The 19,607-nt window shown below is 40.1% G+C and overlaps 1 protein-coding gene across 4 annotated transcripts in view; it reads right to left on the bottom strand.

Moving 5' to 3' along the window:
* The window catches only part of SPTLC1 (serine palmitoyltransferase long chain base subunit 1), a 77,604-nt gene that overhangs the window by 44,671 nt on the left and 13,326 nt on the right, over window positions 1-19,607 (bottom strand). For all 4 annotated transcript variants that reach the window (XR_010123418.1, XR_010123419.1, XM_054502650.2 and 1 more), the window contains exons 4-5: window positions 4,705-4,798; window positions 3,812-3,884 (exon numbers count right to left, since the gene is read on the bottom strand). Coding sequence is in view for 2 of the 4 variants with exons in the window: in XM_054502650.2 (XP_054358625.1) it covers window positions 3,812-3,884; window positions 4,705-4,798 (167 nt within the window). In the remaining 2 variants the exon portion in view is untranslated. The remainder of the gene's footprint in view (window positions 1-3,811; window positions 3,885-4,704; window positions 4,799-19,607) is intronic.

Below are 19,607 nucleotides of genomic sequence, written 5' to 3'. Positions count from 1 at the left end.
CTCTATTATCAATGCCCCCTTAATAAAGCCCTCCTTAAAGCTGCCCTCCTTCCAGCCAAAGCCAGAGTAATCCACTGCACAGGACACCAAAAAACCTCTGATCCCATTGCCCAAGGAAACACCTATGCCAATAAAACAGCCAAAGAAACAGCGAACTCCCCAGTATCTGCTCCCAGTGGCCAATATTTCTCCTTCTCATCTATCACTCCTATTACTCTCCTTCTGAAACCTTAACCTACCAGTCACTTCCCACTCAAGGCAACTGGTTTTTAGATCATGGAAAGCTCCTTCTCCCTGCCTCTCAAGCTTACTCTATCCTCTCCTCCTTTCATGACCACTTCCATGTAGGATATAAACCTTTAACTCACCTTTTAGAACCTCTCATTTCTTTTCCAGCCTGGAAATCCATCCTTAAAACAATCACCTCTCAATGGGCTATACGCCACTCTACTACCCCATCAAGGCTTTCTCAAACCTCCTCCTTTCCTTATGCATCAAGCACGACAATTTATCCCTGCTCAAGATTGGCAGATTGACTCTACTCATATGCCCCGTGTCTGGAAACTCAAATACCTCCTGGTTTGGGTCGACACCTTCACCAGATGGGTTGAGGCTTTTCCCACGGGGTCTGAAAAGCCACTGCAGTTATTTCCTTCTTCTAACGGACATAATCCCCCAGTTTGGTCTCCCTACTTCCATACAGTCTGATAATGGGCTGGTCTTCATCAGCCAAATCACTCAAGCAGTTTCCCAAGCCCTCGGTATTCAATGGAATCTTCATGCCCCATATCACCCTCAGTCCTCTGGAAAAGTAGAAAAAGCCAACGGCCTTTTAAAAACACACCTTATTAAACTTACCCTCCAGCTTAAAAAAGACTGGACCACTCTCCTACCCCTTGCACTCCTCCGAATTCGAGCCACACCCTGGGAACCCACCGGGTACAGTCCATTTGAACTCTTATATGGCCGCATCTTTCTGCTGGGGCCCAACCTTATTTCAGACACCACCCCTCTTGGTGATTATCTTCCAGTCCTTCAACAGGCTAGAGAGGAAGTCTGCTAAACTGCCAATTTCCTTTCACCTACTCCAGATACCCAGCCATATAAAGACATCCTAGCCGGATGGTCAGTTCTCGTTAAGAACCTAACCCCTCAAACTCTACAACCTCGGTGGACAGGACCTTACCTGGTTGTCTACAGTACCCCAACCACGGTCCATCTGCAGAATCCTCCCCACTGGGTTCATTGCTCCAGGATAAAACTGTGCCCATCAGACGACCAGCCTAGCTCCTCTGCCTCCTCCTGAAGTCGCAAGTACTCTCCCCCACTTCCTTTAAACTTACCCATATTCCTGAAAAAGAACAATAACCCTGTATACCTTTTATTTACAGTAGGCCTTTACACAGTCACCCCAGTATTTAAACTCTGTCTACTTATGTCCCTACTAACCATTCTCACGTACTTCTAAATGCCCTGCTTTTGTCTATGCTACCAGTTCACGCTTTTCCTCCAGACCATTGTAGCTGATGTCTCATGGTGTCACCCTCAAGCTGCCACCCTTAACTCTCTCAGAATGGACAGACGACCTTCTGTGACCTTCTCCAATTCTTCCATCCTGATGAAGTTCTTTTCTTTTATACTTACTCTTTGTCTCACTCCCATTCCCTTGCCACCCTCTACGCCTCCCTAATTATCTTCAGCAAACCATCAACCTCACCCACTCCCTCCTCACCATCTCCAATCCTTCCTTAGCCAGAGATTGTTGGTTATGCATTTCCTTCTCTTCCTCCTACTACACAGCTGTCCCTGCCCTGCCAGCTGACTCGGCAACCTCCCCCGTCTCCCTACACCTCCGAACCTCTTTCAATGATCCTACACTTCCGAACCTCTTTCAATGATCCTCACCTTTACCCTCCCAAACAACTTCTTTACTTCCTAGAAAAATACAGCAAAAACTCCCCTGATATCTAATACCAACAAGCTGCTGCTCTCCTCCTCTGTACCTACCTACAAAAACAATTCCTTTATCTCAGCAAGCAGTCACAGAAAGCTTTCATCAGATTACAATCAACAACCCCATAAAATGTGCCTTTTCTAGTTTTCTAATACCTGCCAAGAAAGTAATTCCCTACCAATCAAAAACCAAGCAAACAACCCCTGTTTGCATTAGACTAGAGGAAAGTGGAAGGCTCTGATATGAGCTTATTTCTTCGAACTTGCCATCAAGAATGGAAGTCAGGATACTTGGTTTATATTATTATTATGATGATTTTTGAGATGGTCTCACTCTGTCATCCAGGCTGAACTGCAGTGGTGTAAACACGGCTCATTACAGCCTCAACCTCCTAGGATAAAGGGATCCTCCTGCCTCTGCCACCTTTGTAGCTGGGACTACAGGTTCACGCTAGTGCCAGGTTTATTTTTATTTTTTGTAAATATGGGGTCTCGCTACATTGCCCAGGCTAGTCTCATATGCCTAGGCTCAAGCAATCCTCCCTTCTTGGCCTCCCAAAGTGTTAGGATTACAGGCATGAGCCACTAAACCTGGCCAATTTCTAATTTTAGGGTTAGAACTAAAGATTTTAAAGATCACTTCCAGCTGTAGGATTCCTGGACACTACTTCTCCTTATCTGTTTCCAAGACAAATAATGTAATCACCAAACTAGCTTAGGGATAACGTAAGGTGCTCTCTTACATTAAAAAAATCACAAAAGTAAAACACTTAACTGTTAAAGTAAAAAAACATAAAAAGATTCAGAAATGGAAACAAGGATGGAAGACGGAAGATATTTCCCTTGCTCTGCTTTCCCCACACTGTGTCATTTTATAAGCCAAAATGCTATTTCCAGCAACAAATTCATTTGAACAATTTTATTTATTTATTTATTTTTGAGACAGAGTCTTGCTCTGTTGCCCAGGCTGGAGTGCAGTGGCATGATCTCGGCTCACTGCAACCTCTGCCTCCCAGGTTGAAGCAATTCTCCCACCTCAGCCTCCCACGTAGCTGGGATTACAGGTACCCACCACCATGCTCAGCTAATTTTTGTATTTTTAGTAGAGACAGGTTTCAGCATGCTGGCCAGGCTGGTTTTGAACTCCTGACCTCAGGTGATCTGCCCACCTCAGTCTTTGAAAGTGCTGGGATTACAGGCATGAGCCACCATGCCCGGCCTGAACAATTATTTAATAACATTTTCAGGAGCAAAGAATATACACTTAATAAAAACCACCATAAAATGCCAGTCTTCTTTGATGACTCCCAGGGAATTCACTGTATTTGAAATCATAAACTCATCGAATATTTAGTTGGCCTATTCCCGGATTATACATACACAAGGAAATCAATGATCCTTCATCTTCATTCTAGAAAGAAAAAAAACTACACTGTTTATCCCCCCTCCCTCCACCCCAGGCAATCTGCTCTCCACTTCCTTCCTAGAGCTGTTTCTCGGCCCCCTGCGTGGCTAGTCATGGTAGGGGTTCCGCTCTCATCAATGGACTGTGGGCAGAAGTATAAGGCCATCTCCCCTGCATAAAGAGTACTGCTGCTCTGCACTCGTTCCTCACACTGCAATCCCCACACATGCACACGAGGATGAGCCCACCATGCCCGGCTAATTTTATTATTTTTTGTAGAGACAGGGTCTCCCTATATTGCCCATGCTGGTCTCAAATTCCTGGGCTCAAGCAATCCTCCCACCTCAGCCTCCCCAAAGTGCTGGGAGTACAGGTGTGAGCCACCATGCCCGGCCTAAAATTGACTTAACTACTGAAAGCAGTAGTCGCAAAGAGAACACAACAAAAACTTACCAAATGTGCCATAAAATCCTCTGGGTCCACAAGTCCCCACGCCATACTTCTTTAGAGATGCTAAAGCTGCTGCCTTTATTGAAGTAAAAGAATTATACTTTAACAATTTATCTTTAAGAGTTCAAAAAGAACATTTCCTATTCTTTAACCCACAGAGCTCCTACCTCCCTCCTCCACTTTTCTTCCTTTCTTGGAACTATGACAACTCTAACAGAATATAAAGAAGAGACAGGTGTAAAGACTGAGTATATGACTTAAAATATGGAAAAGTTATACTAGCCTGATTCTCAAAACCTGGTTAACTTTTCTGCATTTGTGGGCCAAGGCTTTCCTGGAAAATGCCTGTTAGCCCACAATTCCAATAGGACAGAGAGCAGTTTCCTAGACCCTTCTCCTAGACCCTTCTCCAACTATTCTCTAGGGGTCTGGCCTGTTCAGTTCTGTGGTTGTTGCCTAACACTGAGCCACATAAGAGACTCTGGCCTCTCTCTGTCTAGGTCCAGCTCACAACTCTGTCAGACAAAAAGTAATGGGAAAAACTTGCATAGCACTTTCCAATACTCTGATTTTTTTTTTTTTGGAGATAGAGTCTCGTTCTGTTGCCCAGGCTGGAGTGCAGTGGCACCATCTTGGCTCACTGCAACCTCCACCTCCTGGGTTCAAGAAATTCTTCCACCTCAGCCTCCCAAGTAGCTGGGACTACAGGCATGTGCCACCATGCCCTGCTAATTTTTGTATTTTTTGGTAGAGATGGGGTTTCACCATGTTGGCCAGGCTGGTCTTAAACTCCTGACCTCAAGTGATCCACCACGCCCAGCCTGCATTTGTCTTTTATGTCCAGTTTCTTAAATCAGTAATGTTATCTGTCCACTTCAGCAATATGTGCTACTCACCTTAACCCTAGGGTTATCCAACAATCCAAGAAAATTAAATGAGGCGAAGTTTATACATTCTTTTCCGTTCACCACAATTTTGTGGCTTGGAGGGCTAGGGAAGAGATAAAGAGTGGTACACGTCAATTACACATTCATGTTACATGCTATCATATTACCTTGGTGGCAGGCACAACAACATAGTGTTGTCATCCTACCCTATTTGCATACTGGTCTTTGATTTCTTGTTTTTAAGAAGCAATATTAGAGCATGGTACATTAAAAATAAGATATTTTTCCATTAATTTTATTTTTAATAAACTACCTGTACTACTAAAATAAAAAAGAAAAATAAGCTAGAATTCCAAGATGAATGAAGGGCAAATCTTGTATGCTTTTGTTTTAAAACTCACTTAAGAATGAAGCTGCTAAATAAAGTATCTCAGAAAAATCTGGAATAAGCCAAACAGGAAGAAAATATAAAATAAGATCAAAGGCAAGAATAGGTAGAGTGAGTTATGATCTTGCATAGTTAAATGGCTTAAAAAGAAATGTCATGTATAGGAAGCCACTAAAGAGTAAGTGGGATATGTTCCCAATGTCTAAAGTTAACACTGGAATGCTGTTGAAGAGGAATCCTCACACTCCTGGGGAGCAGGGAGAATGTGGGTGGCAGCTACACTGGAGCCGGATATGAGCCCGGCTGGGACAGGAGAATGGGCTCCTGAGGATACTTCTGTTAAGCCCTCTGCTGATCTATATTTGAGCCATGAGCCATGCTTCAAAATCATGGGCTCAAATTATGGGTTGCAAACTGTTAAAGGGCTGTGAGAACAAGTTAGTTGGTCACAATCAGCCTATTTTAACCAGAGGAAACAGTAAAACAAAACAGAATGGAAGAGAAAATATCAGAACCATGGCACAGGGTGAGTGATGGGACTATGTATCTGTACTGGTCCATGTACTGGGTTGCTCTATAAAATGCACTGTAGCCAGAAAAGATGGAGAAACATTATTCTCATCAATACCTTTTAACAGCATTGGTCATCCTTGAGAAAACACAGATGCTGGGAAACCAGGAAAAGAAAAGAATGACAACTTGAAGTAAATTCATGAAAGCGAACTAACTTATAAAAAAGGCAAGAAGACTCAGTGACAAAACCATGGGTTGTAGAGTCTGTCAGACAGACCCCCTCTGTATTATGGCTATTGACGACTTCAGAAGCTTAGGGACATCACTGACCTCTGTGATTCTCAGTTTCTTCATCATTAAAGTAGGGGGAGAGTCTACCTCTCAGGGAAATTGCTATTATGAAAGTGACTGGCTCATAAGAGGTGCTCTCCAAATATTTTCTTTCTTCTTCCCTAAGGCTTCAAGGGTTTCTCTTTCAAATCCAGTGCCACTCACCTCCTCAACTGTGATTCTGATTTTATCATGTTATTTAGGTTCCTACTTCTCAGGGTTTTCTTAAGTTTCCTAAGTCCTCCCTGATTTCGTAGTCAGGTATTGGCAGTCACAAAAAGATTAAAACAAACAAACAAACAAACAAATACCTAGACAGACCACCCATGTACCAAAGGGGCTGTAAACGTTGAGACCATTCTATAAAAACTGTAATACACAGAAAACAAATGATTAAAAACAAGTATATGCAAAACCCTTAACCACGGCTCAAAAGCTATCAGAAGGCAGCATGATGTGATGTAGGGATACGATTTCTGTCCAGCACTTGGAGTAGCGAAGGAACAAAGTTTCCAGTGAGAAATGGAAGTCTCAGATCTGTGCCCCATGCAGGCTAGCAGGCTGCAGGCTAGCAGGCTAGCAGGAATAGCAGGCTAGCAGGAATAGGTCATGCATGCTAGCAGGAATAGGTCATAACGGGCACTTGATACAGGAATCCTGGAACCTAAAATCTTATAGGGTACGCTGCAGAAGCAAGTAAAACCAACCAGAAAGACATCTCCACAGATGACCTGAGAGGACTCAAAAGAGAGAAAACAGCTTTCCCAATCAAAAACCACAACCCCACCGTGGGTGAGAGTCAGCATACAAGACATGCAGAAGGGCCGCCGCCCAAGAACACGAGATGCTGGACACTAGAAAGTGCTGAGGACCAAGAGCATAAACATAAGGAAAGGTTAAAAAGTTACTGAGAAAAGGACAGGCTGGGCTGGGCACGGTGGCTCACACCTGTAATCCCAGCACTTTGGGAGGCTGAGGCGAGCAGATTACCTGAGGTCAGGAGTTCAAGACCAGCTTGACCAATATGGTGAAACCCCATCTCTAGTAATAATACAAAAAAATTAGCTGGGCATGGTGGCGCATGCCTATAATACCAGCTACTCGGGAGGCTAAAGCAGGAGAATCGCTTGAACCCAGGAGGCAGAGGTTGCAGTGAGTCGAGATTGTGCCACTGCACTCCAGCCTGCTCAAGAAGAACGAAATTCCATCTCAAAAACAAAAACAAAAAAGGACAGGCTAACTTGCTGAATAGTCAAATGTAACTTCCAGAAATAAAATCTAAGAGCCAATAAAATGAGAAATCCAAAAGACAGATTAAATACCCCATCAGACACAGCAGAAAAATGAAAGACAGAGCTGAGATTACCAAGAGATGCAAAAATATGAAAAGAGTACATACTGAACATGGAGGATATGAAGGTTAAAAGTACACTGAACATTAGCTCTACAGGGAAAAACTGCAGGAAAAAAGTGAGAGACAATGTTTGAACAGGTAACAGCTAAAAAATTCCCAGAATTCATGGGAGACAGAAATCCACAGACTGAAGTAGAAAAATGAATCCCAAGTAGGACAAATATGAATAAATTACAAGAAGACACATGACAGTGAAACTGTAGAATTTTAAAGAGAAAAAGAATTGTGAAAGCCACTAGAAAAAACAGAAGATGAACAATAATTAGACTGACACAGTCTCCCCATAACACAGCCCAGGCCATGATGAAGAAATTCTCCAAGGGCTGCAGGGCAAATAATGATCCACTTAGAACTTATTACCCACTAACTGTCATCCAAGGAGGTAAAATAAAAACATTTCTCATTAAGAGATACAGATTACCTTCTCTGAATCTCCACATAACAATCTAATAGAGAATATATTTTAGAAAAAGGAATTTTAAGCCCAAAGAAGCTGCATGGATAAAGAAAGAAATACCTAAAGATTGGCAATAAGAAACTGGTAAACAGGTAAAGAAGGCGATTTTCAAATATAATAATCCTGGAGGATACAAAATAAGTGGAGGTCAAATATCAGACCAGGACATCAAGAAAGGGGGAGTGGGGATGGGGAATAACTGAAGTAGGAGTCTAGTAAGTCCTTGTACTGCTCAGTAAGGCAGAGAGGAAGATTAATTAACATTTGGGGCAAGGTGGCTCATGCCTGCAATCCCAGCATTTTGGGACGCCACAGTGGGGGGATTATTTGAGGTCAGGAGTCTAAGACCAGCCTGGCCAACATGGTGAAACCCTGTCTCTACTAAAAATACAAAAAATATTAGCCGGGCGTGGTGGTGCATGCCTGTAATCCCAGCTACTCCAGAGGCAGAGGCAGGAGAATCCCTTGCACCCAGGAGAGAGACGCTGCAGTGAGCCGAGACAGTGCCACTGCATTCCAGCCTGGGCAACAGAGTGAGACCCTGTCTCAAAAAAAAAAAAAAAAAATTGGACAGGAATTACTTATGTTAAGCATGAGGAGAAGAAAAGAATCAGGGAAGTCTAATCAAGAAAACCTGATCAAGCAGACTAAAGGCAAGGGAAAAAAAAAGAAATGAAAAAATTAAGGCCACTGCCCTGGAACAAAACACCACATCTGTCAGCTGCTCCTGCAACTAGGTGTGGCCAGCGTTGCCATAACCAAGCTGACAGGCCCAGAAGGAGCCTCTTTTCTGCCCATCTGCCTGACATCTTCCCTTAAGGTGACTTACGAATGGAAGTCACACACCTCAAGGGAAGAACACCAGGATGGTAACCTGGGTCCCTGATCATCTGTGGTGCTAGCTACCTTGCTCCACACTTGTGAGGGCAAATACACTTCTACTTTGCCTAAGCCATCTAAGTTTGGGTTTCCTATTATATGCAGCTGTACCCACTACTAATTAGTTACAACTTCAACCAGAATGATCTCTAACAATGCTACCTTTAGGTGTTTTGAAGAAATCAGTTTGTTTTTTATAAAGAGAGGTAAAATAATTTGACACAGATATTGTACTTATTTCCCACATGTAATACATATTCCTGGGAGCGGGACTTCACAATGAAACAGTATACAACCAAGTAAGCAAACCTTTTAAAGACCACAACGAAAAGCAACCCTGTAAGGGGTCAAGTGTAGAACCACAAATACTGAATGAGACTTGGGTAAAATTTTGAGGGATAGCAATATACACAGATTCAAAAAGTTATGCATCCAAGTATTCAGACAGAAGTGAAAATGACAGACTTTAAACATAAATTTTTCAATGCTTCTAATGATGAATATGGTATCCAAGATGCCTAGGAAGAATTAGAATAAAACTGCTGCATGGGGTAAAGGAAAGAGCAGTATTTTTGAATATATTATTTGCACAATGACATTTTAAATATATATGTGCAATTAAATTAATAAATCAAATAACATTATTTTTGGCCATTTCTTATAAATCCCTTTAAGTTTACATATCAAATTGGCCAAGAAACTGTTTTAAATGTTATTGGGAAAATTGTGAATCACCTCATATTTCAGCAGATATTAGTGTTTACTATACAAGTAAGTTAGTAATCAAAATAAATGTAAACAGATTAAACTCCTCAGTTAAAAAATGATACTAGGATTAAAATCCAATTATGTACAAAAGAACTACACACAATGACACAGTAAAACTGAAAACAGTCGTATTAATCACAGAATAACTAAATGATAGCTAGTGTAGCTACACTGCTATCAGATAAATGGACTTTAAGGTAAAACATAATTTTTGTTAGAGATAAGGGACATTCAAAAAGATGTAAAAATGCTGAGCCCACATACATTTCATACCTTCAAACTAAACAATTTAAAAACAAAACAGAGACAGAGAATGAATCCATATGGTGGGTAATACTGATCTTTACACTGTCTCTTTCTCATTCATTTACAGACCAGACAGAAAACGGCTAAGACTGTCAACTATTTGAATAATAATTAAAGTGCTTGATGTAATGGACACAAGACACTTTGAATAAAAGGAATATATAATATAAATTTTTGTGATAAAGCCGTGGAACATTTGCAAAATTTACAATAAAGTAAGACATAAAGCAAGTCTCAACAAGAGCAGCAGAATCATTCTGAAAAGCTGGCATCCAGAACATGTTTTTAAATCACATACCAATAAATTATAAATTACTGAGAAGACAAAAACTCAAGGAAAACATTATGCTTTAGTCAAAGAAAAAAAAAAGAAAATTAAAAAAATATTTAGGTCTGAATAACACACATTAGAAGTATAGCCTACAGGCCGGGTGCAGTGACTCATGCCTGTAATACCAGCACTTTGGGAGGCTAAGGCGGGTGGATCACCCGAGGTCAAGAGATTGAGACCATCCTGGCCAACACGGTGAAACCCTGTCTCTATTAAAAAATAATAATAATAAATTAGCTAGGCGTGGTGGCACACACCTGTAGTTCCAGCTACTGGGGAGGCTGAGGCAGGAGAATGGCTTGAACCCGGGAGGCAAAGGTTGCAGTGAGCCGAGATTGCGCCACTGCACTCCAGCCTGACAACAGGGCAAGACTCCATCCTGCCTCCCCCGCTAAAAAAGTATAGCCTACAGCTGGAATAGTACTTAGAAGGGAATTTATAGGCTTAAACACAGAAAAGTTCATTATCCCTCATACTCAATTTTGAAAGTTTGCAGCAAGTTCATTCAGTAGCAAAACCTGTCCTAAACATATATGAAACTCTTTAATGCTTTTATTTATTCAATGGAATGAAACTATTCTGGGGATGCTGCCCTAGACTGCATGAGAGTGGTTCTGTAATAAGGAATACGTACTTTATTATCTTTCAAAACCTTTTTTTAAGCCTGAATCCTGAATTACACTCAGGGTGTTTTGTAAAGAGAATGTCAATCAATACTAGAAAAGATTAGAAATGTAAATTAAGTGTTCAGCTAAGTTAGAAAAAGAACAGAGTACACCTAAGAAATATATTAATAGAAGTTAAATAACAAGTAAGAATTTCAGAAAATACAACATAATAAAGAAAAGTCATGCAATGATCTTAGATGCAGAAATGAATTTGATGAAGTTCAACATCTATTTATAAAACTCTTAGAAACCTAGATCGGGGGAAATGGTCTCAAATTGATAAGACTATAATACCTAAAACCTACAGATATTAACTGGGAAACAAGAGAGCCATTACTTTTATGAATATGAACAAAACAAGGATGCTTGGTATCTTTTTACTATTCAGCATATTACTAAAGGCCATACCAGTAAAATTGTAAGTCCAAAAATGTGAATAAACAAGTGTGCACACACACACACGTCTGAGAAGAGTCACACTGTTATCGGCAGGTGATATGATCACCTTACATAAAAAACTCAACGAAATCAACAAACCATTGGAATTAGTAGTAAATAAAGGTAACAAAATACAAAGTATTTCCAGTATCAAGAAAAATATAAAGATAGTAATAAATGATAAGATATATGATGGTCAGCTGAAGGGATGGCTCAACATTTTAAAGATATTACATTTTGCCAAAATAAACTACAAACTCAATGCAATCACAAATAAAATTCCACCAGGATTTCTAATGGAGCTCTATAAACCTCTATAATTATACAGAAGGATACAAGTTCAGGAATGGCTAACTGAATTTAGAAACAGGGAGGTGCTTTACCAGAAGAAAGCAAATATTACAGACCCCTGTTAACAACAGGTTTGGTACTGGAGCAGGTAGGCAGAGACCAATGAAAGAACCTAGAATTCACGAGAACTGTGTACATACGAATACCTGGAAAATGACAGCAGTTACGCCACAAACCACTAGGTTTCACACAAATTTTTCTCTATGGATAATGTTGAACAGCCAGGTATACAGTGAATTCCAGACATATTACAAATCTAAAAGGTATTTTAGAAAAGATAACAAAATGTGGAAGAATGTCTTTGGGACCTCAGGGTAGGAAATGATTTCTTAACCAAGTCTCCAAGAATACAAACCGTAAGGCCAAGATGGATGCATCTGACCAAGTCAAAATTAAGAAATTTGGTTCAACGAAAGATACCAAAGATAAAGTTAACAGATGGGTGATAGAGGGGAGGTTTATTGTATTTCACTGAATCTAAGATGTCATCAATTGTATTTTATCCATCACTAAGGAAGAGAAACAGTGTCAGTTAATGCTTAATGAAAAGGTCTATTATACATTCTTAGACCCAGATTTTTGTTACACTACGTTTGTACTTATGAAAAGGAAAATATAAGTCAAGACATTCCTAAAACCTCTTTAACTGAGTTCTGTCCCTCTCCTCTAAGTCACTGATACCACAAGTTTTCATACCATGTTCTCTTGCTCTTGGCAGTATCTTGGCATTTCTTACCAGCATGCTCCACTATCATTTCTGAGATTATCTGACATGTTAACTGTCACCCATTCTCAAGTTCTGATGCTGCAACTTTCCCATTGAACTAACCTCATAGTTTTATCGTCCTTCCAATTAAATCACGTTTCTAGAAAGTAAGCTGATACTACCCAAAGGCAACAGGAAGTCTGACAAAGAGATCTTCAAAGCCTTTTGTCATCCATCCTCTGCCTCTGCTCTGCAGGTCTGGCCATTTCTCTGGCCATCAGTTGCCTCATTGACCAGCAGGGCATACACTTCAACTGGAGTGCTGACAGTAAGCTCGCCACCATCAAGTTCACTGGTACATAAGCAATGACAACCATGTCACAAACTACCTTACTGGCTGACAATGACTCATCAGTGACTCTCAGCAGCTTTAAGATTCATCCCCACTTCAGAGATTTTAAACTAAGGAAAAACAGTATGTGTCTTAGAATCAATGTAACAGAGTACTAACTCAAAAATTGACTAAGGATTAAAATCTACAAGGTATACAGAACCTTTGCTAATCAAAACACTGGGAAGTCAGTAAAAAAACAGGTAAAAGATATGAAGAGGCATTCAAAGAAGCAGAAAACTCCAGTAGCTAAAAAGTAGATGAAGTGATGCTCAAAGGCTCAAACAGTAAGAGAAATCCAAAGCAAACAGTATTGCTAAACAGAAATGTAGGGAAAACTTGAATTCCTATATACTATCTTAGGGGACCATAGATGACACAGAAAAGTCCTACAGGAAAATTAGGCAGGCATATATCAGTATCCTATTCCTGGGTCTATACCCCCAGAGAAATTCAAGGGAATATTAGGTTCATGAGGGAATATTAATCAGAGCATTCTTTGCAGCAGTGGGAAATGGGGGCGGTTTAGGTGTCTATCATGAGGAAAATGGAGAAGTAAAATTTGGTGGCTGTATATAACAAGAATATGTAGCAGTCAAAAGAAATGAACAAGAAATACATGCAGCAACTCTACCCCACTTTACTGACCCTGCTTTGATATTTCTTCCTACCACTTAACATCAGCTGACATTAAAAAACACCTCAACCCTTGATCTCTTCTGAAAGCACACTCAGAAAGCAAACGCAAAACGCCTACAAAGTTTAAAGGTCTAAACCTACCCAGACCAGAACAAGGAGAAAGGTGACAAAATGTTGGAAACTGGAAAGCAAATGGACAAGTTGTATTTGGTAAGTCAAAGAGATCAAAGAGAAAGGCAAGCCTAGGCCAGCTGTGAAAAGCCAAGCAGCAACGCCTGAAACATGCTCCCAAACTGGGGCACCAGCTTCCATTAAACACTGGAAAATGGGAAAGGCTGACAACAGGAGGACTGGCTGGGTGCCTAGACAACAGGCAGTCACTCCCCTCCTCCACCCTGAAGAAGTGTTCTCTGGAGAGGCTGTGTATAAACTGGAAGTCCTAAGAACGAATGAAGGCAGGGGTGCCATTCTGAAGACAAAAATTAAGTGTGAGTTACATAATGAATGGTAAGACCCTGGGCCTCTTGCCTTCAACTCAGCTCCCAAATGGTGGAAGGTAGCTTTTTACCTGCAAAGTAACAGACTAGAGGACTTTTCTCCTGGGAAACACAAAGCCAAGAGAATAAAAACTATAAATACTAAGTTTGGGGGTCCCCTCAAATAAATGAACAGGTCCCTGTCTGATTATCCTGTGCAAGCCCCTCAGTCAAAAAGCCCACCCCATCCTCAGCCCTCTAAAACACAAATGGTAACTAAATGTGGTGATGGATATGTTAATTAATTTGATTGTGGTCATTATTTCACAATGTGTGGGTGTATATATATAAATATAAAATCATCATATTATACATCTTGAATATATACAATTTTTATTTAGCAATTATACCTCAGTAAAACTGAAGAAAAAGCCAAGCCCATTTTAACAGGGCTCTCAATGACCATTTTAATGTGTCATTCTTGAAAACAGACCATCCTTACATTTATGGTCAACTGATTTTCAACAAGACAACTCAGAAGGGAAATAGTCTTTTCAACAAATGGTGCTAGGACAACTTGACATCCACCTGGAAAAAGATAAAGATAGGCCTCTACCTCACACCATATACAAAAATTAACTTGAATTACACACTAAATGTAAGGGCAAAAACTATAAACTGTTAGAAGACAGGAAACAGTAAATCTTTGTAACCTTAGATTAAGCCAAAGTTTTTACAGATGACAAAAAATCACAAGCAACAAAAGGAAAAACAGGGAAGTTAGACATCATTAAAATAAACTTTTGAATTTCAAAGATCACTATCAAAGAAGTAAAATAAAATCCCACAGAATGAAAAAAAAATCTGCAAATCATATATCTGACAAGGGATTAGGATTCAAAATATATAAAGAACTTTTACAGTTTTAATGATAGAAAGAACCCCCAATTGAAAACAGCTAAGGGATTAAAGTAGACATTTCTCCAAAGAAAATACACAAATGGCCAATAAGCCGATGAAAAGATGCTCAACATCATTAGTTACCTGGGAAATGCAAATTAAAACCATAAGATCCCACTTCCCACCTACTAGGATGGCTACAATAAAATAGAAAATAATAAGCATTGCTAAGGATGTGAAGAAATTGTAAACTTCACATGTAGCTAGTGGGAATATAAAATGATGCAACCACTTTGGAAAACAATTTGGGGGTTCCTCAAAATGTTAAACACAGAGTTATATGACACAGCAATCCTACTCCTAGGTATATATCCAAGAAAAATTAAAAAATTTTGCTCACGCAAAAATGTGTGCACATTATTTCATAGCAGTTTTATTCATATTTTATTTTTTCATATACTCTTACGAGGGAAAAAACCCAACTGTGCATCAACTGATTAATGTATAAACAAAATGTATGTATCCATATACTGAAATATTATTTGGTGATAAAACGAAGTATGGATACATGCTACAATGTGGATGAACCCTGAAAACATTATGTTAAGTGAAAGAACCCAGAAACAAAGGCTAAGTATTGTTTATTCCTTTTAACGTGAAATGTCTAGAATAGGCAAGTCCATAAAGTAGATAAATGGTTGCTAAGGCCTGGGCAGAGGAAGGAGTGGGAAGTAACTGCTAATGGCTTTGGGATTTCTTTTGGGGTGATAAAAATATTCCGGAATTAGATGGTGGTGATAGTTGTATAACTCTGGGAATATGCTAAAAACTACTTAATTATACACTTCAAAATGATGGATTTTATGGTATATAGATATGTATCAATACAGCTGCTGTTTAAAGGAAAAAAACCTTATACTTCAAAATGGTAAATTTTATGGTAAATAGATTATATATCAATAAGGCTTCTGTCTAAAGGAAAAAAACCTAAGTTAAGTAAATTCACTTACTCTTGTGTCAACTCAGTATTGAATGTAAATAGGTATTGCATAAGTTGAAGAAAAGTAACACTCAATGTATGACTATCAACAAAACAACCTTCAATTTTCTTGTAGTTTCTGCAAACAATTTACATAATGTTCTTGATGACAATAAAAATATTGTGCATATTGAAAAAAAAGAAGGGATGTTAACAATCACCAGATATTGAGGAAGTGTCTAACAGATCAATAAAAACTGATAAAACAATCAGTACAGTGCAAAAGGGTAAAAATAAAAAAGTTTAAGATGCATAGGTTTCAAAAAAAAAATTCACCTTCCATGACCCTTCTCTGAAATCTATCTATAATCTACTGTAAACCAAGAGTCAGGAAATAGCCAATGCAGAACAGAGAAAGGAAATTCTCAAGCTAATGGTGATGGGACACTCCAGGGCCACCCTGTGTAGCAGCTGCATATAACAACCAGTCAGGAGTGGAGCAGGATAGAGAAAGAACAAAGAAAGTGAATCTAATAGATAACTAACGTGTGAACATTCTGAATGGAGTTTTATGCTCCTAGAGGAAAACAACATAAAGATCACTGTAGAACCAATCAAGTGACCAAACAAAAATGATTAACTCTGGGGAAAACAAAAGTATCCAATAAAAAAAATATAGTCTCATAACATTGGCCCAACTAATGAATAATACTAATGAAGTCATAAAAATATAACCACTAAATTATCTAAGGACACATTGTACTATATCTGAACTCTGCCAGAAGAAAGGGCAGAGCAAGGCTGCTGCATGAGCTGGGGTCCTGTTAGGGGCACCCAGGGATTGGCACCACAGCCCAAGGTCTGCACCAGGCTGCTGCACTTGCTGGAGGAAGAGTACCTTCCCCTAATCCACACAAAGGCATGACAGGAGCTATTCCAGACCTGGGGACAGTGAGTGTTGATGTGTTTTCAGAGAGCCAGTCTCAATCACCTACAATTAATGGATATACAGTCACATGCCATTTAACAACATCTCAATTGACAAAATGGACCACATATACAACAGTGGTCCTATAAAAGTAAAATACTGTATTTTTACTGTACTTTTTTTTTTTTTTTAAAGACAGGGTGTGGCTCTGTTGCCCAGGATGGAGCACAGCGGCACAATCTTGTTTCACTGCAACCTCCACCTCGCAGGCTCAAGCCATCCTTCCACCTCATTCTCCCAAGTAGCTGGGGCGATAGGCCTATACCACCACACCCAGCTAATTTTTTGGATTCTTTGGTAGAGAAGGGGTTTTGTCATGTTGCCCAGGCTGGTCTCAAATTCCTGGGCTCAACTGACCCGCCCACCTCAGCCTCCTAAAGTGCTGAGATTGCAGGCATGAGCCATCATGCCTGGCCCTATTGTACCTTCTCTATACTTAAATATATTTACATACACAAATACCATTTTACTACAACTGCCTAGAGTATTCAGTAGAGTAACATGCTGTATAGTTTGTGACCTAGGAGCAATAGGCTACACCATATAGTCTAGGTGTGTACCAGGTTATAGGTACACACTACACATCTAGGTCTGTGTAAGTCCACTCTATGATGTTTGCATGACAATGGAATTGCCTAACACATTTCTCAGAACGTATCTACGTCATTAAGTGACGCATGACTGTAAGGAAACCTGGGGAAAAAAATGTCAAGAAGAAAATAAAGAACAACATAAGCAAGTTTCTTAACAACAACAACAACAAAAAAGGTAGGTCAGGTATGGTGGCTCATGCCTGTGATCCCAGCACTTTGGGAGGCTGAGGCGGGCAGATCACCAGAGGTCAGGAGTTTGAGACCAGCCTGACCAACATGGTGAAACCCCATCTCCAGCAGCTCAGTTTAGGGAACTGCTTGGTGTCCACAGGGCTATACTGCCCCAGAGAAGGAACCCACATATAGCACCATCTAGAAAGCCAAGCCATAGCTGAGTATATTCTGCTCCATGAACTAGTGGTCACTGCCTCCTTCCATCCCAGAGGCTACCCTGTCATTACAACAGCCTTCTCCAGGAAAGCAGCTACTACTCTCTATATCCTAGAAACAAACTCTCAAAGAGGTATGCCTTCCACATCCTAGTGACTGCAACACTCTAACTGTGGACTGATTACTGATTTCTTGTGCCATCAGTGCGCTCACCAACGGGGCCTGGTGTTTCTAGGTGATCCCCATCTCAAACCTGCAGACTAGCCCCAGTAATCCACAGCCAGGCGAGTGTTTCCAGGGGAGTCCCATCTGAAACTGGTGAACCAACCCCTGTGACTCAGTAACAGTCACTAGATAGTCATGCAGCTTCCTGACACTGCTGCCGTCTCCCCCAGCCCCCAATCCTGAGCAGAAAAACAAACTGCACATGCTCCTGCAGCCTAGGTCACCAAGACACTCACAGGTATCACCAAAACGGATACTAGCAAAAGAAAAAAAAAAGGCAAGAGAAAAGCACAGATATTACACTACTGTGTCCTCCTGGAACTAAAGCAGATGCAGCCCATCCAACTGACACCCTAAGACACATCTCCAGGTGAAAGTCTTTCTCTACATAAGCTACTCTATACAATTAGAACAGGTGACCATGTCAACAGTCTCATAAATATAAACATAGGAGATAAGCATGAAAATGCAATGAAACTTGACACCACCAAAGGTGTACAATGTTTCACAAAGTTACCCTAAATAAATAGAAATTTTCAAATTGCCTTAAAAGGAATTTGAAATATTGATCTTAAGAAAATTCAATGAGATATAAAAGAATACAGATAGAAAACTTAATCAAATAATTTAAAAAAAGCCATAACCTGAATGAGAAATTCAACAAAGACATAGATACCATTGAAGAAAACAAACAGGCCAGGCATGGTGGCTCACATCTGTAATCCCAGCACTTTGGGAGGCCGAAGTGGGCGGATCACGAGGTCAGGAGATCTAGACCATCCTGGCTAACACGATGAAACCCCATCTCTACTAAAAATACAAACAATTAGCTGGGCATGGTGGTGTGCGCCTGTAGTCCCAGCTACTTGGGAGGCTGAGGCAGGAGAATGGCATGAACCTGGGAGGTGGAGCTTGCAGTGAGCCAAGATCGTGCCACTGCACTCCAACCTGGGCGACAGAGGAAGACTCCATCTCAAAAAAAAAAAAAAAAGAAAAAAAAGAAAAAAAAGAAAAACCAACAGAAACCTTAGGAATGAAGAACTGAATGACTTAAATAAAAAGTGCAACTGAGAGCTTCAATGGCACACTAGATCAAACAAAAGAATTTCTGAACTTGCAGACAGGACTTTTGAAATAACCCAGCCTGAGGGAAAAAAGGAGAAAAAAAGAGTAAAAAGAATCAAAGAAAGTCTATGAGACTTGTGCCATGATATTAAGATAACAGATTTTGAAAATATAGAAGAGAAACAGAGAAAAGAGACAGACAAAGACGCAGAACACTTATTTAACAAAATAATAGCTGAAAATCTCCCAATTCTTGGGAGAGATATGGACATCCAGTTCCGTGAAGCTTAAAGGGTCCCATACATATTCAACCCAAAAAGGCCTTTTCTAAGGCACATTATAATCAATTTGTCAAAAGTCAAACACAAAGAAAAACTTCTAAAATCAGCAAGAGAGAAGCATCAAATCACAAATAAGCAAGTCTCCATTAGACTATCAGTTTTCACAGCAGAAACCTTGAAGGCTAGGAGAGATTAGGATGATATATTCAAAGTGCTAATGAGAAATCCGTCAGCAGAGTACTTTACTTAGCACAGCTACCCATCAGAAATTAAAGAAACAAAGTCTTTCCTAGACAAGCAAATGCTTATGGAATTCATCACCGTAAGACCAGCCTGACAAGAAATGCTTAAGGGAGTGCTTCAATCGCAAGTGAAAGAACAATACTAATGCAAAAACACAGGACACTATCAACCTAACTGTTAAAAGTAAATTCAC

This window comes from Pongo pygmaeus, chromosome 13, assembly GCF_028885625.2.
Source record: "Pongo pygmaeus isolate AG05252 chromosome 13, NHGRI_mPonPyg2-v2.0_pri, whole genome shotgun sequence".
NCBI classification, from domain to species: Eukaryota; Metazoa; Chordata; class Mammalia; order Primates; family Hominidae; genus Pongo; species Pongo pygmaeus.
The sequence above is the reverse complement of the archived record's forward strand: the minus strand, read 5'-3'. Positions and strand labels throughout refer to the sequence as shown.